The sequence below is a fragment of the Ranitomeya variabilis genome, chromosome 5 (genome assembly GCF_051348905.1).
Source record: "Ranitomeya variabilis isolate aRanVar5 chromosome 5, aRanVar5.hap1, whole genome shotgun sequence".
Classification (NCBI taxonomy): Eukaryota; Metazoa; Chordata; class Amphibia; order Anura; family Dendrobatidae; genus Ranitomeya; species Ranitomeya variabilis.
Genome location: NC_135236.1, coordinates 495,647,086 through 495,672,262, shown reverse-complemented (window position 1 = coordinate 495,672,262; position 25,177 = coordinate 495,647,086). Strand labels below are relative to the sequence as shown.

General features: G+C 41.2%; 1 protein-coding gene across 1 annotated transcript in view; it reads left to right on the top strand.

The window, feature by feature from the left end:
• The first annotated feature begins 12,762 nt into the window (after positions 1-12,762).
• The window catches only part of LOC143773764 (uncharacterized), a 38,339-nt gene continuing 25,924 nt past the window's right edge, over positions 12,763-25,177 (top strand). The window contains exon 1 of the mRNA XM_077261111.1: positions 12,763-12,942. Coding sequence (XP_077117226.1) covers positions 12,813-12,942 — 130 coding nt within the window. The 5' untranslated portion in view covers positions 12,763-12,812. The remainder of the gene's footprint in view (positions 12,943-25,177) is intronic.

Here is a 25,177-nt window from a genome sequence, read left to right as displayed (position 1 = left end):
AGACTACAGGGCGAGCTGCAGTCACACGGAGACCGTGCAGACAGCCGTAAACGGCGCTGCAAGGCCCAAAAACCCTCCTCTACGTTATCCTATGTAGTGTTTTTCCACAAATTAGCTGGAGACGGGTGGAAAGACACTAATAGGAATTTTTTGAAAAAATGTGCAGCAGCCTGCACTACTTAAAAGAAAAGGAAAATTGATTTTACGGTATGACGCAGTGAAGAACCCTGAGCTGGAGACAACCAGGCTATGGCTGCTCACAGACTACAGGGCGAGCTGCAGTCACACGGAGACCGTGCAGACAGCCGTAAACGGCACTGCAAGGCCCAAAAACCCTCCTCTACGTTATCCTATGTAGTGTTTTTCCACAAATTAGCTGGAGACGGGTGGAAAGACACTAATAGGATTTTTTTGAAAAAATGTGCAGCAGCCTGCACTACTTAAAAGAAAAGGAAAATTGATTTTATGGTATGACGCAGTGAAGAACCCTGAGCTGGAGACAACCAGGCTATGGCTGCTCACAGACTACAGGGCGAGCTGCAGTCACACGGAGACCGTGCAGACAGCCGTAAACGGCGCTGCAAGGCCCAAAAACCCTCCTCTACGTTATCCTATGTAGTGTTTTTCCACAAATTAGCTGGAGACGGGTGGAAAGACACTAATAGGATTTTTTTGAAAAAATTAGCAGCAGACTACACTACTTGGAAAAAAACAAACAAAAAAAAAACAGTATGAGGCAATGAACCACCCTCCCTGAACTGAATACAACCAGCTATGGATGGCCTATGTGGCTGCACTCAGACTAGAGAGTGGGCTGCACTCACACACACACACACAGACCTTGCAGATCGCTGTGAAAACAGCGCTACAAGGCAAAAGGAAGGTGAATAGTAGGTGAACACAGCGGTTGCTAAATTAGCCTTTGAAAAGCACAAAAAAGCAAATCGCTATCTCTAAACTGGCCCTCAGTCAGCAAACAGCGTCCTGTCACTAACTGAATTCACAGCAGAGTGAGCGCAAAATGGCGCCAGCGACTTTTAAACTGCATCATGACATCATTTCAGCAGCCAATCACAGCCATGCCAGTAGTTTCATGCCCTCCATGCTGAACAGGATGTGCCCACACTTGGAATCATTCTCATTGGCTGAATTTGTGCAGTTTGAATCTGGGAACTTCCGATTCCGGTATCCGATACGCGGCAAGTATCGGAATCCCGGTATCGGAATTCCGATACCGCAAGTATCGGCCGATACCCGATTCTTGCGGTATCGGAATGCTCAACACTACTTAAGACATTATTGACCAAATGTCCGGTGTGCGCAATAATGACAATAATACAGTTTGCAATCTGATTAAATGGACCTGCATGAGTTCTGTATAGGTGGAGGCAGGACCCTCAGTGTGATCTCTTTAGGTGGCAGCAAAGTGTCCGAATCAGATACTGATCTCAGCAAAGTGTACCAGTATGTACCCATGTCCTGTATCTGCTGATGATTTTCCACATTTTCATCTGCAGTGAAATCCGTAGTGGCTGCAGTATGATGCACTTGAAAGAGATTTTATCAGTTTTTTTTATATGTCGAAATCCTATAGTATTTTGTTACTTTCAAAAATATTTTTCTAATAAAAATTTGATCAACTGCTATTTTGGAGGACTGAAAATGGTCTTCACTTGATCATCTCTTTGATGTAGTAATATAAAAAATGGTTAGTAAAATTCCCCTAACATTTAATGACCATAGTAATTGTTGTTTTGAGTCTCCCAATCTTGGTGTAGGATTCACTCTCAACACTATACATAGGCATAAGACCAATGAAGTCCCCAAAGCAGCTAGTTTGATGGCTGCCATGCTATATACTGTTTTGAAGAAGTATTTTCATTAATTTAATATACACAAGTTAATGCCCTTTTATGCTCTATTGAATATGTACTTTTATTAAGTTCACTTAACGGGGTTGATCGCTTTCAGATAATGTTTGTCCCCAGCTGCAGCTTGAAAAATAATCACAAACCATGTCCACTGGTGAGTTTCTATCGTTGCACCCAATATCTGGCATGGACTGTGGTGCTGACGTCATGATAAGAAAGATCAGCAGCTATGAAAGTGTAGCTGAAATGTCCTTTTTAAGACACCGAGCTCACTGATAGGCTGCCATACTGTCAACGTGTTGTAAGCGCTGCAGCCAATGCCACACATTGGTAGACTGCCATACTGTCAACGGGTTGTAAGCGCTGCTGCCAATGTCACAGACTGGGAGCAACACAGGAGACTCTGTGCTGGACCCGGGGAAGGTGAGTACAGTGCAGTTATTATTTTATAACATATTGCAGCCGGGAATGAGGATTTTTCTAAAAGGGATCAACCCCTTTAGGCATCTTGGAGAAGGTGCATAAGTGCTGATTGAGGTGATAGGTTACAGAGGTTGTCATGTTTAATGGCAAAATACACAAAGCAATATACAAATCACAAAACCAGCTGATTTCCCCTCTATACAAACACAGCAGAGACCTTTGTTAATCTAGACTTCTATAGAAGAGCCCATTAACTTAGAAGGTTCACTTTTGTGACTCTGTCATCCTCAAACAATTTATCAAATTCATAATCCATCTGCTTAGTAATGCAAACAGCTGTCTGCCCTAGTAGTATAACAGCACCTCCCATTATCTAGCTGTCTACATGTGGCGGGGTGTTCTTATATTTCTATGATATTGTTCATTTTGAAAGACTTATGATCAATTGATACAAATACAAACCACTTGCTGGATACCACCTTTTATGTGGCAATTATTATACAGTGCATTGAGAAAACATAAGTCACACATTGCTAGGAGAGACAATTACATAGTAAAATATAGAACATAATTGGAAGTTCACTGAAGGGTGAAAAGCTGTTGTGAGGCCTTAGTGTTATTCCCTAGCACGTATAAAGCTGAAGGTTTAATTTCTAACAGTCACATCCCATGACATAATCATAATGCTCTAAAGTACTCATACAGTAAATACAACACTTTAAGACTTCTCTCTTAAACCAATAGTCAAGGACATAAATTAAATCTGGATAAAATGTTATCTTCTGCCTAATCATAAATTGTATGGGCATGAATATGGAAAATATTGGCATAAACATGTAGTAATATGGGCACAAAATGCTACTGTGCTCTGCTTGTGTAAAAATAGTTTCTTATTACTCAGCCTCAAGTAACCCATGCCATATCAGTGTTGTCAGTTAAGGCCCCGTCACACATAGCGAGATCGCTAGCGAGATCGCTGCTGAGTCACAAGTTTTGTGACGCAACAGCGACCTCAGTAGCGATCTCGCTATGTGTGACACGTACCAGCGATCAGGCCCCTGCTGTGAGATCGCTGGTCGTGTCGGAATGGCCTGGACCTTTTTTTGGTCGTTGAGGTCCCGCTGACATCGCTGAATCGGTGTGTGTGACACCGATCCAGCGATGTCTTCACTGGTAACCAGGGTAAACATCGGGTTACTAAGCGCAGGGCCGCGCTTAGTAACCCGATATTTACCCTGGTTACCAAAAAAAACAAACAGTACATACTCACCATCTGATGTCCGTCAGGTCCCTTGCCGTCTGCTTCCTGCTCTGACTGAGCCGCCGTACAGTGAGAGCGCAGCACAGCAGTGACGTCACCGCTGCGCTCTGCTCTCACTGTACGGCGGCTCAGTCAGAGCAGGAAGCAGACGGCGAGGGACCTGACGGACATCAGATGGCGAGTATGTACTGTTTGTTTTTTTTGGTAACCAGGGTAAACATCGGGTTACTAAGCGCGGCCCTGCGCTTAGTAACCCGATGTTTACCCTGGTTACCCGGGTGCTGCAGGGGGACTTCGGCATCATTGAAGACAGTTTCAACGATGCCGAAGTCGTTCCCCTGATCGTTGGTCGCTGGAGAGAGCTGTCTGTGTGACAGCTCCCCAGCGACCACACAGCGACTTACCAACGATCACGGCCAGGTTGCAATTGGTTACAGTTGGTTACTGAAATGGTTTTATTTTGACTGGATTTTGGGTCTGGGATTTAGGAGCGACCAAAAGAGCCTGGGTGGAAAAAGGTCGCTCCCATACTTCAGTCTGGGGCTTACAGGTCTAATAGCAGGCTAGTTAGCTCAGCAGTGTGGTGTTGTGCTGGAGCTGGAGAAAGACCGTTCATGATTGACAGTTTTTGCTAGACACTGAGAAGTGCCTGTAATATCAAGTTGGGGAGACCATGTTGACTTATTTTGCCTTACCTATAGAAAGGACTGTTTTTTTAATTCATTTGTCCTGAAGAAAGGATGTTTTCATTTTGAACACGTAAAGTTCATGAAGGACAATAAACTTTCTTCTGTTTTGATTTAAAAACCCTGTGCCTTTGCATATTCACATGACTACCAGAGAGCTGAAACCCCCACACTTGATATTGAAACACGTCCACCGGCAGTTTTTCATTCAGCTGGTGAAGTATGCACACAATCCTTGCTGCTTCTGTGTATAATATTACTAGTGTCCCTTATGCAGTGAGTCCACAAATGCGCAATTTTACTTGCACGGGGCAAGTACATGCAATCTAGACCTCTACTCTGCAGTGCTGCTCCACTGAGGATGAAGAGAAAAAAGTGTATGTTCCAGCTCCTTAAAATTTACGAAAGTCTTTATTAATCCACATAAAGTATAAAATAGGGCAAATCCTTGCACACAATGGATGCGGACAGGTGGAGAAGACAGCTTAAAAGGACGCGTTTCAATCTAAAAGATCTTAATCATGGCTTACTGCATGTCAGCACTAATGACCTATATGTAGTTTTAAATGACCTATCACAGCAACAACGCTGATCACATGATTTTTACGAAGGTCTTAACAGCTCACAGCACCATAGAAAAGTAAGTAATTATACATACATTAAAACAATCAAATTCACAATGCAGATTTTTAAAACATTTAACAATAATGATACATAATTTTGCTTTTCTTATTAAGATCAAAAGGGGATCTAGTTTGCAAATTATAGATCCAAAACGCCTCTCTCGTTAGGAAGCGTCTTTTTATTTCCCCCCCCCCCCCCGCGATTGGAGCATTTAACTTGTTCTATACCTTGAATGGACATTGCTGAGATGTTACCACCATGGCAGGTAACAAAATGTTTTGCAACCATAGAGATATTCTTATTACCTACATTAAAATTGCCAATGTCTCTCAAATGTTCAGATATTCTGTTTTTTAATTTTCTTGTGGTGCACCCCACATATGAGACTTTACAGTCTAAACAATTGATTTTGTACACTACATTTTTAGAGTGGAAATTAATAAATTCGTCAATGTGGTAGTTTTTGGAATTATCCAAATTTGTAAATGTTGTACCTGATTGGCTCGATGCGCAAGTGCTACAAGCAGAAGTACCGCATTTATAAAACCCCTTGCACTCCAACCAAGTTTTTGACATAGATTTAGATGTGAAAAGACCCGGAGAAATTAAATTGCCAATTGTGGGAGCTCTCCTGGCTACCACATTAATACCATCACTCAATATGCTTGATAACATTTCATCTTCCTGTAATATTGGTAACCGCTTCTGAATGATAGATTTTTTTTCACTGAATTGGGGACTGAATTGTAGGCAAACAAATGGTTCATTCTTTCATCTTTCTCTATTTTGTTCACTAGAGACACTCGGTTTTAGTAAGGTTTCTCTTTGCTTTCAACTATACCTCCAGCTCTTTTTAAGCACCATTTGGGATTTTTGCACCTACTTAATCGCATCTTTAAATTGTCATATTCTTCATTTCTATCTCTTTGCCTTATATATTCCCCCACTGGTATCGATTTTATTGTATGTGCTGGGTGACTACTCTTGGCATGTAGGACAGTGTTCCGACTGACAGGTTTAGTATGCGTTTTGCTATTTATAATCTCTCCATCAATACCACTCAACTCTAAATTCAGAAATGAGATTTGGCATTTGTCATGTCTATGGGTGAATTTAATTCCGAAATTGTTCCCATTTAAATATTCCATAAATTTTGGTATGGTAGATACATCCCCAAATGATAAGGGTGTCGTCAATGTATCTACCATACCAAATGTGTGCTCAACTGCTTGATGGCTGTGCAAAGCATCCAAAAGAACCATAATAAAGTCTGTCTGTCTACCTATCTACCATTCACTCCCCTTGTATAACAGGTCTCTTCTAATCTGTATGTGTAAAGGGTTAGACCTGTCTTTCAAGTGGAGAAGGGAGGGGATAAACTGCTGGCACTGGACTCTTGGACTGGTCACCCAAGAGGCATGGTCCCGAGTTGCTCTTTAAATGTATCTTTCCAGGGTTTCAGAATAAATATGCCTAAGGGGAATGATAAAGCTAGTGTCTCATACATGCTGACCGAGGTTCAGGCATAATGCATCAGCTGTCAGGATCACAATAAAGGAAAGGTACTGAAATCATGGCAAAAATGAGAGGTATGTGGGATACCTCCATAAATTATATTTCTATTTCACATTGGGTTTTCTTTTTTTAATAGGATTCTCAAAGTCTTATTTAAATATTGCTTTTTACAAATATTGATTCCATACTCTACTCTATAATTCAGCATTTTCTAAAAAAAAGTAATAAAACATAAATGTCACTTTCTTTATGAGTCAATTCCCCCAGATCACTATGCAGATGGCACTTTATTGCTCAATAGCACTTCTTTCTTATTTTATGTTATTGTGTATTATCAGTTTATATATTTTACACCTTTTTCATTATTAATTAATATTAGACATCACTTTAGGCATTGTGTCTAATTAAATCTACTTGAGATATTCCTGATATCTTCAGGGCTCTGTTGGCTATCATGCCAGTCAGTGTTGTAAGTTAACGCACTGACAGATTGTGGCTTTGGAAATAATGCTTTAAGGTACCTTCACACGAAACGACATTATAACGATATCGCTAGCAATCCGTGACGTTGCAGCGTCCTCGCTAGCGATATCGTTTCGTTTGACACGCAGCAGCGATCAGGATCCTGCTGTGATGTCGCTGGTCGCTGAATAAAGTCCAGAACTTTATTTGGTCGTCCGATCGCTGTGTATCGTTGTGTTTGAAAGCAAAAGCAACGATACCAGCGATATTTTACACTGGTAACCAGGGTAAACATCGGGTTACTAAGCGCAGGGCCGCGCTTAGTTACCCGATGTTTACCCTGGTTACTAGCGTAAAATGTAAAAAAAACAAACAGCACATACTCACATTGCGTCCCCTGCAGTCTGCTTCCTCCTCTGACTCAGCGCCGCAAAGTGAAAGTGAAAGCAGCACAGCGGTGACGTCACCGCTCTGCTCTCACTGTACGGCGCTCAGTCAGTCAGGAAGTGGACGCAGGGGGACGTGAATGTAAGTATGTGCTGTTTGTTTTTTTTAGATTTTACGCTGGTAACCAGGGTAAACATCGGGTTACTAAGCGCGGCCCTGCGCTTAGTTACCCGATGTTTACCCTGGTTACCAGGGGACCTCGGCATAGTTGATCGCTGGAGAGCGGTCTGTGTGACAGCTCTCCAGCGACCAAACAGCGACGCTGCAGCGATCGACATCGTTGTCGCTATCGCTGCAGCGTCGCTTCGTGTGAAGGTACCTTTACCTAGGCTTCTCAGTTTGGTTTACAGTAATGATTCATATGGTTACATGTATTACATTCATTTGATGTCTGTTTCCTCTTTTTTTGTTGCAAATATTTTACATATCTTTATATGTTTTTTATATGTATTATATATTTATATGTTTTATACAGTGGGGAAAAAACTATTTAGTCTGCCAACAATTGTGCAAGTTCTCCCACTTAAAAGATGAGAGAGGCCTGTAATTCACATCATAGGTAGACCACAACTATGAGAGTCAAAATGAGAAAACAAACTCAGAAAATCACAAGATTTATTTTGTAATTTGTAATTTATGGTGGAAAATAAGTATTTGGTCACCTAAAAATATGCAAGATTTCTGGCTCTCACAAACCTGTAACTTATTCTTTAACCCCTTTACCCCCAAGGGTGGTTTGCACGTTAGTGACTGGGCCAAGTTTTACAATTCTGACCACTGTCCCTTTATGAGGTTATAACACTGGAACCCTTCAACGGATCCCGGTGATTCTGACAATGTTTCTCGTGACATATTGTACTTCATGATAGTGGTAAAATTTCTTTGATATGATTTGCGTTTATTTGTGAAAAAAATGGAAATTTGGCAAAAATTTAGAAAATTTCGCAATTTTCTAACTTTGAATTTTCATGTCCTTAAATCGCACAGATATGTCACACAAAATACTTAATAAGTAACATTTCCCACATGTTTACTTTACATCAGAACAATTTTGGAACCAAATTTTTTTTTGTTAGGGAGTTATATGGGTTAAAAGTTGACCAGTGATTTCTCATTTTTACAACACCATTTTTTTTTAGGGACCACATCACATTTGAAGTCACTTTGAGGGACCTATATGATAGAAAATGCCCAAAAGTGACACCATTCTAAAAACTGCACCCCTCAAGGTGCGCAAAACCACACTCGAGAATTTTATTAACCCTTCAGATGCTTCACAGCAATTTTTGGAATGTTTTTAAAAAAAATAATTTAAAAAATATTTAACTCTTTTTCACAAAAAAATTATATCAGATCCAATTTTTTTTTATTTTCCCAAGGGTAACAGGAGAAATTGGACCCAAAACGTTACTGTGCAATTTGTCCTGAGCACACTGATGCCCATTTGTGGGGGGAACCACTTTTTGGCAGAGCACGGAAGGGAAGGAGCGCCGTATGACTTTTTCAATGTAAAATTTGCTGGAATTGATATTGGACGCCATGTCGTGTTTGGAGAGCCCCTGATGTGCCTAAACAGTGGAAACCCCCACAAATGAGACCATTTTGGAAACTAGATCCCCCACGGAACTTACATAGATGTTTGGTGAGCACTTTGAACTCCCAAGTGCTTCACAGAAGTTTATACTGTAGTGCCGTAAAAATAAAAATTCATATTTTTTCCACAAAAATGATCTTTTCACCCCCTATTTTAATTTTTCCAAGGGTAACAGGACCCCAGAAGTTATTGTGCAATTTGTCCTGAGTACGCTGACACCCCATATGTGGGGGGGGACCACTGTTTGGGTGCGTGGCATAGCTTGGAAGGGAAGGAGCCCCATTTCACTTTTCAATGCAAAATTGGCTGGAATTAAGATCGGACGTCATGTCACGTTTGGAGAGCCCCTGATGTGCCTAAACAGTGGAAACTCCCCACAAATGACACCATTTTGGAAACTGGACTCCCAAGGAAACTTAGCTAGATGTGCGGTGAGCACATTGAACCCCCAAGTGCTTCACAGAAGTTTATAATGTAGAGCCGTAAAAATAAAAAATCATATTTTTTTCACAAAAATTATCTTTTTGCCCCCAATTTTTTATTTTCCCAAGGGTAACAGGAGAAATTGGACCCAAAAGTTGTTGTGCAATTTGTCCTGAGTATGCTGATACCCCATATGTGAGGGTAACCACCATTTGAGCTCACAGCAGAGCTCGGAAGGGAAGGAGCGCCGTTTGTCTTTTCAATGCAAAATTGGCTGCAATTGAGATCAAACGCCATGTTTAGAAAGCCACTGATGAGCCTAAACAGTGGGAACCCCAATTCTAACGCCAACCCTAACCCCAACACACTCTTAACCCAAATCCCAACCCTAACCATAACCTTAACCACAAACCTAACCCTGACACACCCCTAACCTTAATTCCAACCCTAACTCTATTCCCAACCCTAAGCCTAATCCAAATCGTAACCCTAACCCTAACTTTAGCCCCAAACCTAACCCTAACTTTAGTCCAAACCCTAACTTTAGCCCCAACCCTAACCCTAACTTTAGCCCCAACCCGATACCTGACTTTAGGCCTACCCTAACCCTAACCCCAGCCCCAACCCTATCACTTTCCCCAACCCTAATCCTAACCTAGAGAGCTATAGTTTTTCCAGATTTTGGCCCACAGAGTCATGTGAGTTCTTGTTTTTTGCAGGACGAGTTGACATTTTTATTGGTACCATTTTCGGGCACATGACATATTTTGATCGCTTTTTATTCCGATTTTTGGGAGGCAGAATGAACAAAAACCAGCAATTCATGAATTTTTTTTGGGGGGGCATTTACATTGTCCGCATGTTGTAAAATTGATGAAGCAGTTTTATTATTTGGGTCAATGCGATGACAGTGATACCTCATTTATATCTTTTTTTATGTTTTGGTGCTTTTTTTACAATAAAAACTATTTTATATAAAAAATAATTATGTTTGCATCCCTTTATTCTAAGAGCTATAATTTTTTTAATTTTCCGTTGATGGAGCTATATGGCAACTTGTGTTTTGCGGGAAAAGATGACGTTTTCAGCGGTACCATGTTTATTTATATCAGTATTTTTGATCGCATGTTATTCTACTTTTTGTTCGGCAGTATGATGATAAAGCATTGTTTTTTGGCTTGTGTGTTTTTTTTTAATGGTGTAAAAGGGGTTAACTAGTGGGAAAGTTTTATAGGTCGGGTCGTTACAGATGCGGCAATACCAAATATGTGTAGTTTCATTGTTTAGATTTTTTTTTTTTATTCAAATATTTATTTATTGATGGAATAAATATTGTTTTTTTATTATTATTTTTTCAAATATTTTTACAATTATTTTTTTAAAAAATATTTCATTCTAACGGTTACATTTTGTCCCACTATGCGACACTCATTTTGTGCAGGCTGATCACTTCTATAGCATTCAGATCTGCATGCTATAGAAGCTGTTACCTCTGCAGCTTCTGTACACTAACCTTAGAGACTTCCTAACATGCACTGTGCATGACATCTGGTCTCCATGGTAGTGATCGGGACCTCATGACATGCCGCGGGGTCTCCGATCCAAAGGCAGAGAGGCTGTCAGCCCCTGTGCCGGCTCCGGAACGTCGTGATCATGTTTGATTACAGTTTTCTGGGAGTTAAAGTGCTGGGGGCGGTCCGTGATCACACCTGGCACTTAGTGCCGGGTGTCAGCTGTTACAATCAGCTGACACCCGGCCCCGATCGGCCGCACACCACCCGCGTGCACAGCCAATCGACTACGACGTACTATCCCATCCACAGTCAGACGGGCCCAGCCCACATGGACGAGATAGTACATCGAATGTCAGAAAGGGGTTAAGAGGCTCCTTTGTCCTCCACTCATTACCTGTAGTAATGGCACCTGTCTGAACTTGTTCTCAGTCTAAAAGACACCTGTCCACAACCTCAAACAGTCACACTCCAAACTCCACTATAGTGAAGACCAAAGAGCTGTCTAAGGACACTAGAAACAGAATTGTAGCCCTGCACCAAAATACTGAATCTGCAATAGACAAGCAGCCTGGTGTGATGAAGTCAACTGTGGGAGCAATAATAAGAAAATGGAAGACATACAAGACCACTGATAATCTCCCTCTATCTGGGGCTCCATGCAAGATCTCACCCCATGGGGTCAAAATGATCACAAAAATTGTGAGCAAAAATCCCCGAACCACACAGGGGGACCTAGTGAATGGCCTGCATAGAGCTGGGACAACTGTAACAAAGGCTACCATCAGTAACACACTATGCTGCCAGGGACACAGATCCTGCAGTGCCAGATGTGTCCCTCTGCTTTAGACAGTACATGTCTGGGCCCGTCTGAAGTTTGCTAGAGAGCATTTGGATTATCCAGAAGAGTACTGGGAGAATGTCATATGGTCTGATGAAACCAAAGTAGAACTGCTTGGTAGAACCAAAACTCGTCATGTTTGGAGGAGACAGAATGCTGAGTTGCAACCAAAGAACACCATACCTACTGTGAAGCATGGGGGTGGCAACATCATGCTTTGGGGCTGTTTCTCTGCAAAGGGACCAGGACGACTGATCCATGGACATGAAAGAATGAATTGGGCCATGTATCGTGAGATTTTGAGTGAAAACCTCCTTCCATCAGCAAGGACATTGAAGATTAAACTTGGATGGGTCTTTCAGCATGATAATGATCCCATGTACACCACCAGGGCAATGAAGGAGTGGTTTTGTAAGAAGCATATGAAGGTCCTGGAGTGGCCTAGCCAGTCTCCAGATCTCAACCACATAGAAAAGCTTTGGACGGAGTTGAAAGTCAGTGTTGCCCAGTGACAGGCCCAAAACATCACTGCTCTAGAGGAGATCTGCATGGAGGAATGGGCCAGCATACCACCAACAGTGTGTGCCAACCTTGTCAAGACTTACAGAAAACGTTTGACCTCTGTCACTGCCAAAAAAGGATATATAACAAAGTATTGAGATGAACTTTTGTTAATGACCAAATACTTTTTTTCCACCATAATTTGCAAAAATCTTGCCAAATCAGATAAGGTGATTTTCTGGATTTGTTTTCTCATTTTGACTCTCATAGTTGTGATCTACCTATGATGTCAATTACAGGCCTCTCTCATCTTTTTAAGTGGGAGAACTTGCACAATTGGTGGCTGACTAAATACTTTTTTTCTGCACTGTATGTTTATATGTTTTAAATGTTTTATATGTTTTTATAGGTTTTGGCAAGCACTCCATGCAGGTAGTTAGTACTCTATAGGGATTTTTGGTAATCTGGGCAATGCAAATGCAAAGAAAATTATATAGTACTTGCTGCAGTATGTGGCTACTGGAAAACACTTAGCTATTTTTTATGAACATCAGCAAATAAAAAATGTTGCAAATTTTTTTTTCTATTTGTTTTTACAGCACAAACAAGAAAATGCAAAACATACTTCACCATGTCCCAGATTTATTGCTCATATGGCAGCATCATCAGATGAGCAAAACTATTCCAAAATCATTAGCAGCAAATCTGCCGAACATCCAGAGAATGGGAGAAAACTACAAGGAAAACTATCACGCAGCACAGACAATCAATCAAACACTCCAGGTAATTCAGACAGTCTTTATTAAATAAAAAGCGTTTCAGTAGAAAGAAAAACATGACGTGAAGCCAGTCTTGTGTGCAACTATTTCTCTCCAAAAAGACCACACAATAGGTATCACAATGTTTGCTAATGCAAATACATTCCTTAGGCCCACTCATTAATACACATATTGATAGAGCCTGGCAGAGGGATGAACAGTTTACTGGAGTAGGGTCAAAAACTAATTATTCACCATATGGTTGCTGCCTCCACATCAATTGTGTGAGAGAAAAAAAAGGAAGTCCCCTAGCTGATTTCTTTGGGCAGTTTGCTCAGTGATGACTCTCTTGACACATGCCATTCATTGGTTTTCTGAACAACAGATGGGCTAAGACTGGGAACTAAGGAAAAAGCATGGCAGAACCGTGGTACCAGCTTGGGCCTTTTATCCCACAGAATGACTTTAAGTCACATGGTCCAAGAACATAACAAGTGGGGAATTGTGCTCTCAGGATTTCCTAGCTTTTCATACAGGCTAGACGTAATTTTGACTGCCTTTTCGCATTTTGTTTATTAAAAGGATCAGGGCTGTGGATGAAAGAGATTACTTGATTGTAGTGTGGGCAGTTCTCTGCCAATGACACTCTTTTCATTGTAAGAAGAGAGAAGTTAGTTGGCAGTTTGAGGGATAACAATATAGCTGGCCTCCAAATTAAAACTTAAACTCGCTTTCTCTCCTTTTCACTTGTAAATTTCCTCATACACATCAAAATACTAGGATTTCATGTATTCACAGATAAGAAGTCTTAAATCTGTGGCTTTCTTTATTATACGCAGGAGAAAACTATGTTTAGACATGTTGATTATGAAATTATTTATGTTCCTTTCTTTTTACATAATTCATGTTATCTAGAAATTAAGAATTAAACAAAGCATTGCACATACAGTATATAGTAAATGTTATAAGATAGAAATTGCTTTATTTATCTAAACATAATTTTCTGGCTTCACATATAAATGGTATACCAGGATAGCAGGCAAAAATGAATTATCAGGTACCTTGATAGTAGAGACAAAGGTGTGAACCACATCAGGAATAACGAGGCTCACAACCATATGCTATGACAAAATGACAACATTTCCCAGAAGGTTCAAAAACAGAATTGTTGTGGGTGAATTCAGCCTAAGGAAGCAAATCCGGTCAATTATCTTGATGGCAATTAGAGAAAATCCCAAGTTATTGCTAATTTGACTGATTAAAACTCTCAGTTTTCCAATTACTTTTGGGGTGAAGTCCAAGAAAATCTTGAGACTCTTGCACAGTGCCCTCTAGAATCTGGAAACTAATTGCACACCATGTTCAGAAACTATACAAGCTGAAAGACCATGGAAACAGAAAATGTTTTTTAATTTGTAGAGAAGATGAAAGTTCACGCAAGAGAATAAAACATTTCGGAAAAATGGCTTATCAAACCACAGACGGTAGTGAACTCTTGCACTAATAAACAGGCAATCCCCACATGTATTCAAGCTGTCTAGCAGCTGCAAATCATACAGCTGCATCAACATAAACTAAATCTCCGAGCACGCCAAAATACTCAGAGACCACCTGAGCATGCTCGGGAAATCGCGAGTAATGAGTATACTTGCTCATCACTACTAAAAAGCTTTTAAAAATTGTGTAGGCTTACATTTCTCAGACATACAATGTTTGTGAACATTTCTGTGATCTCTAAAAAGTGAACAAAAGCTTTAAAAAAATTTAAGGCTTCCATTTCTCAGACAGACAGTGTTACTTGGTCTGTGACCATTTCTGTGAACTCTAAAACTGAGAAAGAGTAGTGAAATATTTTTCTGGATTGAATTTAATTTTCATCCACACACTTTATCATTCTTTATGTTACATTATGTTGGAGTAAAAACAAAAACAAAATGCTTTGATTGCTGTAGGTGACCAATTTTTTTATTTTGTTAAAAGTAAACTTGGTTTCAAGTGACCTAGCAATTACAAAATGTGTAAGGTGTCCGTTAAGGGACAAGGAAGTGGAAGTGCTGATGATGGTGTGCACAGATGCCGAGGACTTGGGGCAGGTGTGACTGGAGCACAAGAAACACTCTAATCCATAACCAACACATAGGTTCCTGTCCCACTTTGCAGGGTGGCACGGTACACCACTTCTGAAGCCAGATCAGTTCAAACAGGTGGTCGGTTGGATACAACATAATGCTTCCACCAGGCTTGGCAGTACTACACAGTCTTCCATTCGTCCACTCTCACCAGCCTAAAGTCTGGATTGATTAATCCTAACCCTGATCCTCTTTCCTCCAACCATGTTGAGTCCCAGGAGACTAGTGATCCCACAGTAGGTCACTCTGAGGAGCTCATTACAGCGTCATTTCTTGACTGGGGACTCTCAACCTGCATTCTCCAAGAGGAGACGACAGGAGGACATGCTGCTTAGTGATGCACAAACATTAGAGCAGCCATGGCCACAAGAACATGATGGTGTGGAATGGCAAATGTGGGATAAGGAGGAAGATAATAATGAGACATAGTTGTCGCTAAGTCTTGTTGTTGTTAAGTCATGAAGTCAGGAGGACCAGGGTGCAGTGGTGGAAGACGAGGTGGTGAATGATGAAGTCACCGATCCAAAAACTGGGCATACAGAGAGAGGCAAGCAGCACTGAGGGAGGGATATTGGTAGCACCAAAACAGACTTGAAGAGGCAGTGTGGTGACTAGAGAAGAAGGCAGCCAACTGTTCTGCAGAGCACCGACACTCCTGAATTTCTTTGTCGAAGAATTAGATGTTCCCCAGTCTGGGACTTTTTTTAAAGAGAGTTCAGAGATAAATAAAATGGCCATTTGCAACCTGTGTCATGCAAAGATCAGCATGATCAGGCACATGTCATCTAAGCACCCGATTCAAGGGGCAAAATGACTGGGTCCATGATTGGTGCCATCTGGTGACACCACTGCCTCTTCCACTGTGTTAGGTGCTTCCCAATCCCTTGTCCAAAACACTTTTGCAGATGCCTCCTCCCCTGCACCGATCCTTGCACATTCTGACTTACCATCATCAGGGACTTCCAAATCCTTGTCCCAGCACAGCGTTCAGCTATCCCTACCCCAGGCCTTGGAATGAAAAAGAAAGGTCCCAGCCACCCACAGGCCCAAATTCTGAATGGGCACATGTCCAGGGTGTTTTCCATTTAGGGTAATAGACACGGAGGAGATCCACAGACTCATGGCGGCAGTCATCCTTGGTACTCTGTAACCAGTAGCGACTTTTAAAATCCTTATAAAACTTGTTCAAAATGTATCAGAATTATATTGCTCGCCCATGGAGTATTACATCTTCTTTGATACATTTTGTTGCTACAAAAGCCTCAAAAAACTTGTTCAAGAACTTAGTGGTAATATAATGGTCACCTATAGACTATTGTGTGGTCTGGAGTACATATCATTGGAATATAATCCTCAAAAAGCTTGTTCAAAATGTATCGGTATTATATTGCTCATGCATAGGGTAGTACATCTTCTTGGGTACATTTTGTTGCTATAAAAGCCTCCAAAAACTTGTTCCAAATTTATGAGTATCATATTTGTTACCCATAGGGTATTAAATCTTCTTGGGTACATTTTGCTGCTATAAAAGCCTAAAAAAAATGGTTAAAAAATGTATAGGTATAATAATGCATCTATTAACTATTGCATAATCTGGAGTACATTTCTGTGGTTTATAACCCACAAAAAATGTGTTCAAAATTTATCGGTATCATTTTGCTCACCCATAGGGTGTTACATCTTCTTGTGCTTGTGCTTGAGCTTCTTGCTATAAAAGCCTAAAAAAAACTTGGTAAAAACGTAATAGTATTATATTTCTCACCTATAGATTATTCGTGGTTTGGACGACATTTGTTATATAAAAAAACTTGTTACAAATTTATCGGCATCATGTTGCTCATCCATAGGGTATTACATATTCTTGGGTACATTTTGTTTTTATTTAACCTTCAAAAAGCTTGTTTAAAAATTTAGGCTGTGTGCACACATTGCAGATTTGGTGCGTATTTGTCACGTTTTTTCTGCACAGATTTGTGACAAAACCTGAAGCAAAACCTGATGCCAGCAAAGTGAATGAGAATCTTAAATTGTCAAGCACACGTTAAGTATTTTTGACTTGCAGATTTGGTGCAGAAAATAATCTGCAGCATGCCAACTCTCTGTACGTTTTTGCTCTGTTTTTTCACCATAGCCTTCACTCAAATCAATCAAAAATGCAGGCAAAAACGCATAAAAAACATGGCAAAAACACACTTTTTTGCAGCTGTGTTTTTCCTGCCAAGAGGTGCAGAAATTTTACTCAGTGTGTGCACATACCCTTATCAGTATTATATTGTTCACCCATAGACTATTTTGTGGTCTGGAGTACATTTCCTTGGTATATAACCCTCAAAGTGCCTAGCCTTTATGAGTCTAGGAGACTAATTAATGACAATTTGAACGGAATGTGTGTGAGGCCCTCCATTATGTCTAAGACCGGGATCACACATACGCGAGATACGACCGAGTCTCGCAGGTGAAAACCCTGCTCTGATGCCGGCACTCTAGAGCGGAGCGTGCAGCTCCATGTATTGTTGTGCGGCTGCACGCTCCGCTCCGGAGTGCCGGCGCCAGAGCTGGGTTTTCACCTGCGAGACTCGGTCGTATCTCGCGTATGTGTGATCCCGGCCTAATACAGAGTGCATCTGAGTACCTTACATTGACAGCTCTTGCTTCCTTCATAAATTACATTGAAATTTCCAATTTTTTTATTTAAAAAATCAATTTTGGTTTACTTAAATGATATATTTTTTAAAATTATTTTTACATTTTGCCTTATATACAAGTCATTATACAGGAAAAAATGTTTTTTAGCATCTTTTTCCTGTAAAATGCAATCTCTCGTCAGTTTGTAATGCTTTTGTAATGCTGTCTCTCCTTAAAGTGGAGTAAAAGTGTGACAGCATTGTTGTCAGCAATGATCTGGGAGTTATTGATGTTCCAGGGGTCTTCCCCATGCTGTTCTCCTCCATTCAGCACTTTTCCCATCCATTTGAATATTTTGACTGCCCCCAGACCTCTTTGTGGGGTCTGCTGAAAAAAAGCTCGGCTTTTCCATTGACTCCCATTATACTTGTTACTCGAGCATATGAGTATTTGGAATTGCTCGGTTCAAGCAAGGAGCATCCGAGCATTTTAGTGCTCATTCATCCTTAGTGACTATCTATATGGACAATAAAAATACTCCAGATTTTTATGGACCATATAGATAGTCACTTTAATTTATCTTCTTCAAATAAAAGGATGATTAACCATTCTTCCACAGCTAAGAGTAAAGGCTGAGTCACACATAACGATATCGTTAACGATATCGTTGCAACGTCACGCTTTTGGTGACGTAGCAACGATCCCGCTAACGATCTCGTTATGTGTGACAGCGACCAACGATCAGGCCCCTGCTGGGAGATCGTTGGTCGTTGGGGAATGATCAGGACCATTTTTTGGTCGCTGATCACCCGCTGTCATCGCTGGATCGGCGTGTGTGACGCCGATCCAGCGATGTGTTCACTTGTAACCAGGGTAAATATCGGGTTACTAAGCGCAGGGCCGCACTTAGTAACCTGATATTTACCCTGGTTACCATTGTAAAAGTTAAAAAAAAAAACAGTACATACTCACATTCTGATGTCTGTCACGTCCCCCAGCGTCCACAGGGTTAAAACTGCTTTCGGCAGGAGCGCTGCTTATGCACGCGCTGCTGCCGAGAGCTTCCTTGCACTGACTGTGTCAGCAGCGGCCGTAAAGCAGAGCACAGCGGTGACATCACCGCTGTTACTGCCGGCGCTGACACATTCAGTGCAGGGAAGCTCTAGGCCAGAGCGCGTGCATAAGCAGCGCTCCTGCCGAAAGCAGTTTTAACCCTGTGGACGCCGGGGGACATGACAGACATCAGAATGTGAGTATGTAGTGTTTTTTTTTTTACTTTTACAATGGTAATTAGAGTAAATATCAGGTTACTAAGCGCGGCCCTGCACTTAGTAACCCGATGTTTACCCTGGTTACCTGGGTGCTGCAGGGGGACTTTGGCATCGTTGAAGACAGTTTCAACGATGCCGAAGTCGTTCCCCTGATCGTTGGTCGCTGGAGAGAGCGGTCTGTGTGACAGCTCCCCAGCGACCACACAACGACTTACCAACGATCACGGCCAGGTCGTATCGCTGGTCGTGATTGTTGGTAAGTCGTTTAGTGTAACTGTACCTTAACAGAATCATTTTGTTCTGTCTGAGAGAATTTCCTGCAGAAGAAACTGCAGGAATAGTTCATATAATCGCTTGTCATCAGGGTGGTGTAGAACTGGAGCACTGAAAAAGCAAAATTTTTGAAGCTTGAATAGAAGAATTCAACCAGTTTCAGGAATTAGGGCACTTCCAAGTGAGGGTGGTAAGGAGTGTTACCAATTGAGGATAATTTGCAAAGCTTTCAGACTCTTGGAGGGCTTAAAGACCAACTGGTTGTGTCAAAATCAAAATAGCAGAAATGTTCTCTGCGCCCTTACTCAGACCTTCAGAAAAGGTAATTTGTGATGCCAAAAGAGATGTTTTTCTACCTTGCAATGAAGATGATTTTACTGCACTCTCTTCAAAACAGAGTGGACATAAAGTCAGTGTGAGTCCAGGTCTCTGGAAGAGATTAGAATGTCATCCAGGTAGACTACAGGACATCATAAATGATATGAATAATGAAGCTGTCACACACCTGTCCCAGTTATCTTGAGCTTCATTCCCTTCTCCTGGATCTGTTGCCCTCTGTTGTGCTCCACGTCATGTTTTGAAGGTTGCCCAGTGTGGATCATTGTAATAATCTCCCCAGACCTATGTAAGACCTATTGACAAACACACTTGTGTTTTGAAATTGGGACTCAAGACTTTCACTTGGTGTGCTCCACCTTCTGTGCACACAGTGCTTTAACCTGCTGGATTCTGTGGCACCCCAGGGCAGGAGTTCGGGTACCACAGTAGTGCTGTCTTCCTCTCAGGGAGGGTAGTGCTATGCCTGGAAACAAGAGGGATCTCTTTGACAGGTAAATCACACACACAACGCCTTCTGAATCCAGGCCAGGAGGGGAGCTCAAAACCCGGTTTTAGGGCGGCTTCCCTGAATAAACAACCTGGTCTGGAGGTGGAGTCAGACAGTTGGTCCAGAGAGACCAGAGAGCAGATGTCGAGTAGAGACAGGGAAGGAGCAGAGGAGAGATTTAGGGCTAAGGGAGGCTGTGAGTGGGCCTCCTATGAGCCAGAGCGTGGAGACCTGGTACCGGGAGCCTGAGGCTGTGGGGAGCTGCAAGCCCCATAGCAGAACTGGTGGGCATAGGACTACACATATACAGCCCGCATTAAGCTTGTGGTACAGCAGCATTCTGGAGCCTGGAGTCACTGTGCAGAGACCCCAGAAAGAACGACTCAAGCTGCCTATCATACAGGCACTGTCCCAGGACAGAAAAAGGACCAGGACCTTGTTAGGACACTTCAGGCAGCAAGGGACTTATAGCGAGCGCAAAGTGGAAGGCTCCCAACCTGACTTGCCAAGGGAATTTCACTTGTTTCAAGGCTGCCTGGACTCCTTATATACCTGTTGCCGGTACCCTGGACTGAGGCCTGTTACAACTTCAGTAAACCAGGTAAAGACTGCAAAGCTGTGTCCTTTACTCATTCACCGTCATACACCATCATTGCCATGCACCTTGGGAGGTCTGGGGACCCAGCTTCACCTGTGGGAAGCGTCACCATCTAGCCACCGTACCATCACCCCAGAGGACCCCTTTAAGCGGCGTCGGTCCCTACTGACCGAGAACCACAGGTGGCGTCATGAAAATAGACTTTCACAATACCCCTTAAAGATCATTCCCATTTAATTAAGTCCCAGGGCCATGACCGGGTCGCAGCCATTGTGACATCCCCTTTAAGAGCGACCGGACCCGGTAACGAGTATCCCCATTGCCCTGGTGAGTGAAACAGTTCACTTTACTTAGCTTCTTGAGTTCAATTGCAGTCGTAGCACAGTACATTTCTACACTCTCTCTTTGTTTCGCCTGAGCTAACCCTTCACTTAATGGAATACTGGGATACACAATCCAGCTTCATAGTTTCTATGAGTCTCATCCCGTCTCCCTCATGCTTTTCTCTATCCGGCTTCCACTTGTTGGAAGGGAATAAGGCATCGTAGACAGTGCCTAGTTCAGGACATAGGACCCAGATGTTACAAGAGTGTCGGCTGAAAACAGGTGCCAACGTTCTCATACTGCCAAACAGTTAGTACTTCTTGTGTCCTCCAGCCCTCTTGTCTTGATCTCTTGCTAACACTTTATGTATATTAAATTTAATCTCCAACTCTCATCTGCCTGACTAAAACCAGAAAGTGCTCCCCTTATTAATCGACCCTGCCCCCTCCCATGCTGGGGCTGATCCCGAACATTTAACTGTATCCTAACTTGTGCAATTTATTTCCTACTTCCTTTATCTAGTATGCCCACAACTGAACTTTTCCCCTTTCTAGCTTAATCCCCATGTCCTATGCTATACCTATGTCCTATACTTAACACTGTACTTTTCCTATATACTATACATAAATCACATTATACATTTATCACTGCACATTACATTAGCCGAGCACATTAGTACCTAGAATACTCAATACAGTTCCACATATTAATACAGTCACAAAAACACAATAAAATCACACACTTTGTACAAACACTGTTTTGAGAGGGAGAGATATATGACAGCAACTGTCGCTCCCTTACGCATATATGGTTTGCAAAGCCAATCTTGTTTATCAGATATGCAGAATCAGGAATTACTTTAGCTAATTGTATCTAATACAATGTTACAAAAGCACTCTACAATTAATATTGGAATCTAGGGGACAGAACACAGCCTCTGGACATATTTCCTTACAGTATACATACTCCAAAGATTTTTGTATAATGCCAGATTCATATGTTCATATGCGAGCATGTATTATATCCCTTTACAATTAAATGCTTGTGCAGGGGATATTCAATTACATGCAAATGGAGGGTTATATACAGTGCCTGTTAGAGAACAGCATTCTGCACAATTTCAAAAACGATTCAACGATAAAGGGAAATGAAAAGAAATTAAAATTTTCTAGATAAATTTGTAGAAGTATTTAGATACAGGAAAGATATATATCTTTGTACCGTGTTAGCCGGTAGATAAAAAAAATATTTAGAATTGAGAGCCCTCAGTGGTTGATATTTTAATGGCTAACTGAAAAGATGGTAACAAATTGCAAGCTTTCAAGACTATTCAGGTCTCTTCATCAGGCATAGACTAATACAAAATCTAAAGAATCACATATTTAGGAACAACACGGCACAGAGATATTGTCATAGCTAAGACAGGTGACGCGAAGCAGAACTACCATTATGGGAGAGTCATAAACAGTTGTGTCCATAAATATTGGAACAGTTCATAGATAAGGAGTGTGGATGTTTTATTGTCCTCTGGGGTCTGGTTCTGTGTTGTGATGCCCCCACAAGGTCTGAGGAGCAAATTCCTTAATTGATGGTAAAAAGACAAAAATCCGTGCGACATATTCATTCCTGCACTGAGAGTGTCAAAGGTTGTCATAAGTTTATACTCCCAGACTCGTCTGTCTCTCTGAGATTTGAAATTACCCTTTAGTACAAGTAATTTCATGTCCATGGTGCTGTGATCTTTGATACCAAAATGTTTTGCCACAGGTAGATCCATTCTTTTTTCTCTTATTGTGTGGCAGTGAGAATTCATCCTTGTCCTCAGTTTTTGCCCTGTCTCCCATACATACAGACCCCTAGTTGGACATTTAGTACAAATGATTAAGTACACCACATTAGATGTGATGAAGCTAAAAGCACCTGGGATCTTGTAATCCTGATGTGAATTGGGGATCTTTATCTTGTCCATGGTCATTATAAATGGACAGGCTTTACTTTTTTTCTGGTTGCAAGGAAAGGTTCCCGCAGCTGTTGGAGAGGACAGAGCTACCATCCAAGAACAATTCAAAACCAAATTACAAGAGCAATTAGAATATCAAGGAATCATCTTTTACATTGCAAAGCTAAAGAAGAAAATAACCGGGTGCCTCTAGTAGTCACCTACAATCCAAATCTGGAGGTGCTAAGGGGAGCTGCACAGAAATTACAACCTTTACTACAAAAAGATGCCTGATTACAATCCATTTTTCCAGACCTCCACTACTGTGTTTTAGGCAGCCCCCAAATCTAAGAAGCATCATTGTCAGAAGATCCCTGTCCTCTCCATCAGCTGCAGGAACCTTTCCTATAATGACCACGGACAAGATAAAGATCCCCAATTCACATCAGGACTACAAAATTCCAGGTACTTTCAGCTGCATCACATCTAATGTTGTGTACTTACTTATTTGTACTAAATGTCCAACTAGGGGTCTGTATGTAGGGGAGACAGGGCAAAAACTGAGGACAAGGATGAATTCTCACTGCCACACAATAAGAGAAAAAAGAATGGATCTACCTGTGGCAAAACATTTTTGTATTCCAGATCACAGCACCATGGACTTGAGATTACTTTTTCTAAAGGGTAATTTCAAATCTCAGAGAGACAGAAGAGTCTGGGAGTATAAACTCATGACAACCTTTGACACTCAGTGCAGGAATTAATGTGTCGCATTGTGGATTTATGTCTCTTTACATCAATTAAGGAATTTGCTCCTCAGACCTTATGGGGGCATCACAACACCACAGAACCAGACCTCAATCAGAGGACAATAAAACATTCACACTCCTTATCTATGAACTGTTCCAATATTTATGGACACAATAGTTTATCACTCTCCCATAATGGTAGTTCTGCTTCACGTCACCTGTCTTATCTATGGCATTATTTCTCTGTCCTGTTGTGTATAAATATGTGATTCTTCAGATATTCTTTAGATTTTGTATTAGTCTGTGCCTGATGAAGAGACCTGAGTAGTCTTGAAAGCTTGCAATTTGTTACCATCTTTTCAGTTAGCCATTAAAAAGGTATCAACCACTAAGGACTCTCAATTCTAAATATTTTTAGAAGTATTTACATATTTGTTTTCTGCTTACAATTTATGTCCTATTAGCATTCATTAGTTATTTCCTTAAAATTTACAGAAATAATAGAGTATAGGCTTTAAAAGGAAGTGTCAGCAGGTCTGGCTATATAATATCAGAACAGCTTAACATAGGGCAATAAAGCCTGATTCCAGGGATGTATCTGGGCTCCTAGGTGTAGTTTTCATAGAATACCTGTTTTTTTCTGATGTAGATGTAGCATAGCCAAGCCTTCTTCTTTAGGCTGCCCATAACCTCTAACTGGCAGCTTCCTGTCTACACTGTGCATTGAGCAAGTTGCTACTCAGTGGTGGGGGTGGAGTTATGCATATTAGCCTGACTGCTGGTCTCCTGAGCTGTAGTCCTGGCAGTGGTAATCTCCTACTTATTAACCACTGTTGTATTGAAACTATAACACACAGCCTAATAAGTGACACATCCCTAGAATCAGGGTCTCATGCTCTATATTATGCTGCTCTCAGATTAAATGGCAAAAACCAGATGACACATTCCCTTTAAGTATAAACTAGCGGCTTGGTCAATGTAGTCTCAATGTGTAAGGCCAACCAAGCAAGTTAGATAACAGTTGCTGTCCTTTCGTTCAGGCAACACTCCTAGAACTAAACATACATAAACATACATGTTCAGACTGGTAGCACTTGCATGTTTATGACCATAAGGAGAGATGGATAAGTGGCTGCCAGACACCAATCACCCTATATGTCATGGCCGACACCAGCTATAAAATATATGGTTGCTTTTATAAAGGGAGAGTAAATGTAGTAGATCATATTATAAAGAAAAGTCCCTATTTGCATAAGTCAAGGGATATTTTCTGTACTGGTTCCTTAGCACTAGATTCCTCAATATCTTGAATAGCTCATGCAGCGATTATTATTTCAATCTGTATTACAGACGTTATCATTTAACAATATTAATTGTAAGTTGAATTGTTATTTTTTTTTACTGGCAATGCTTTCATTTGTGGAGGATTTACTGATTCTTGTGTTCTTGGTGTTATCTGACATTAGTTTCTTATCAAACACCCTTTCATGCAAAGCATTGGCTCAATCAGCGTGCATTTGCATATG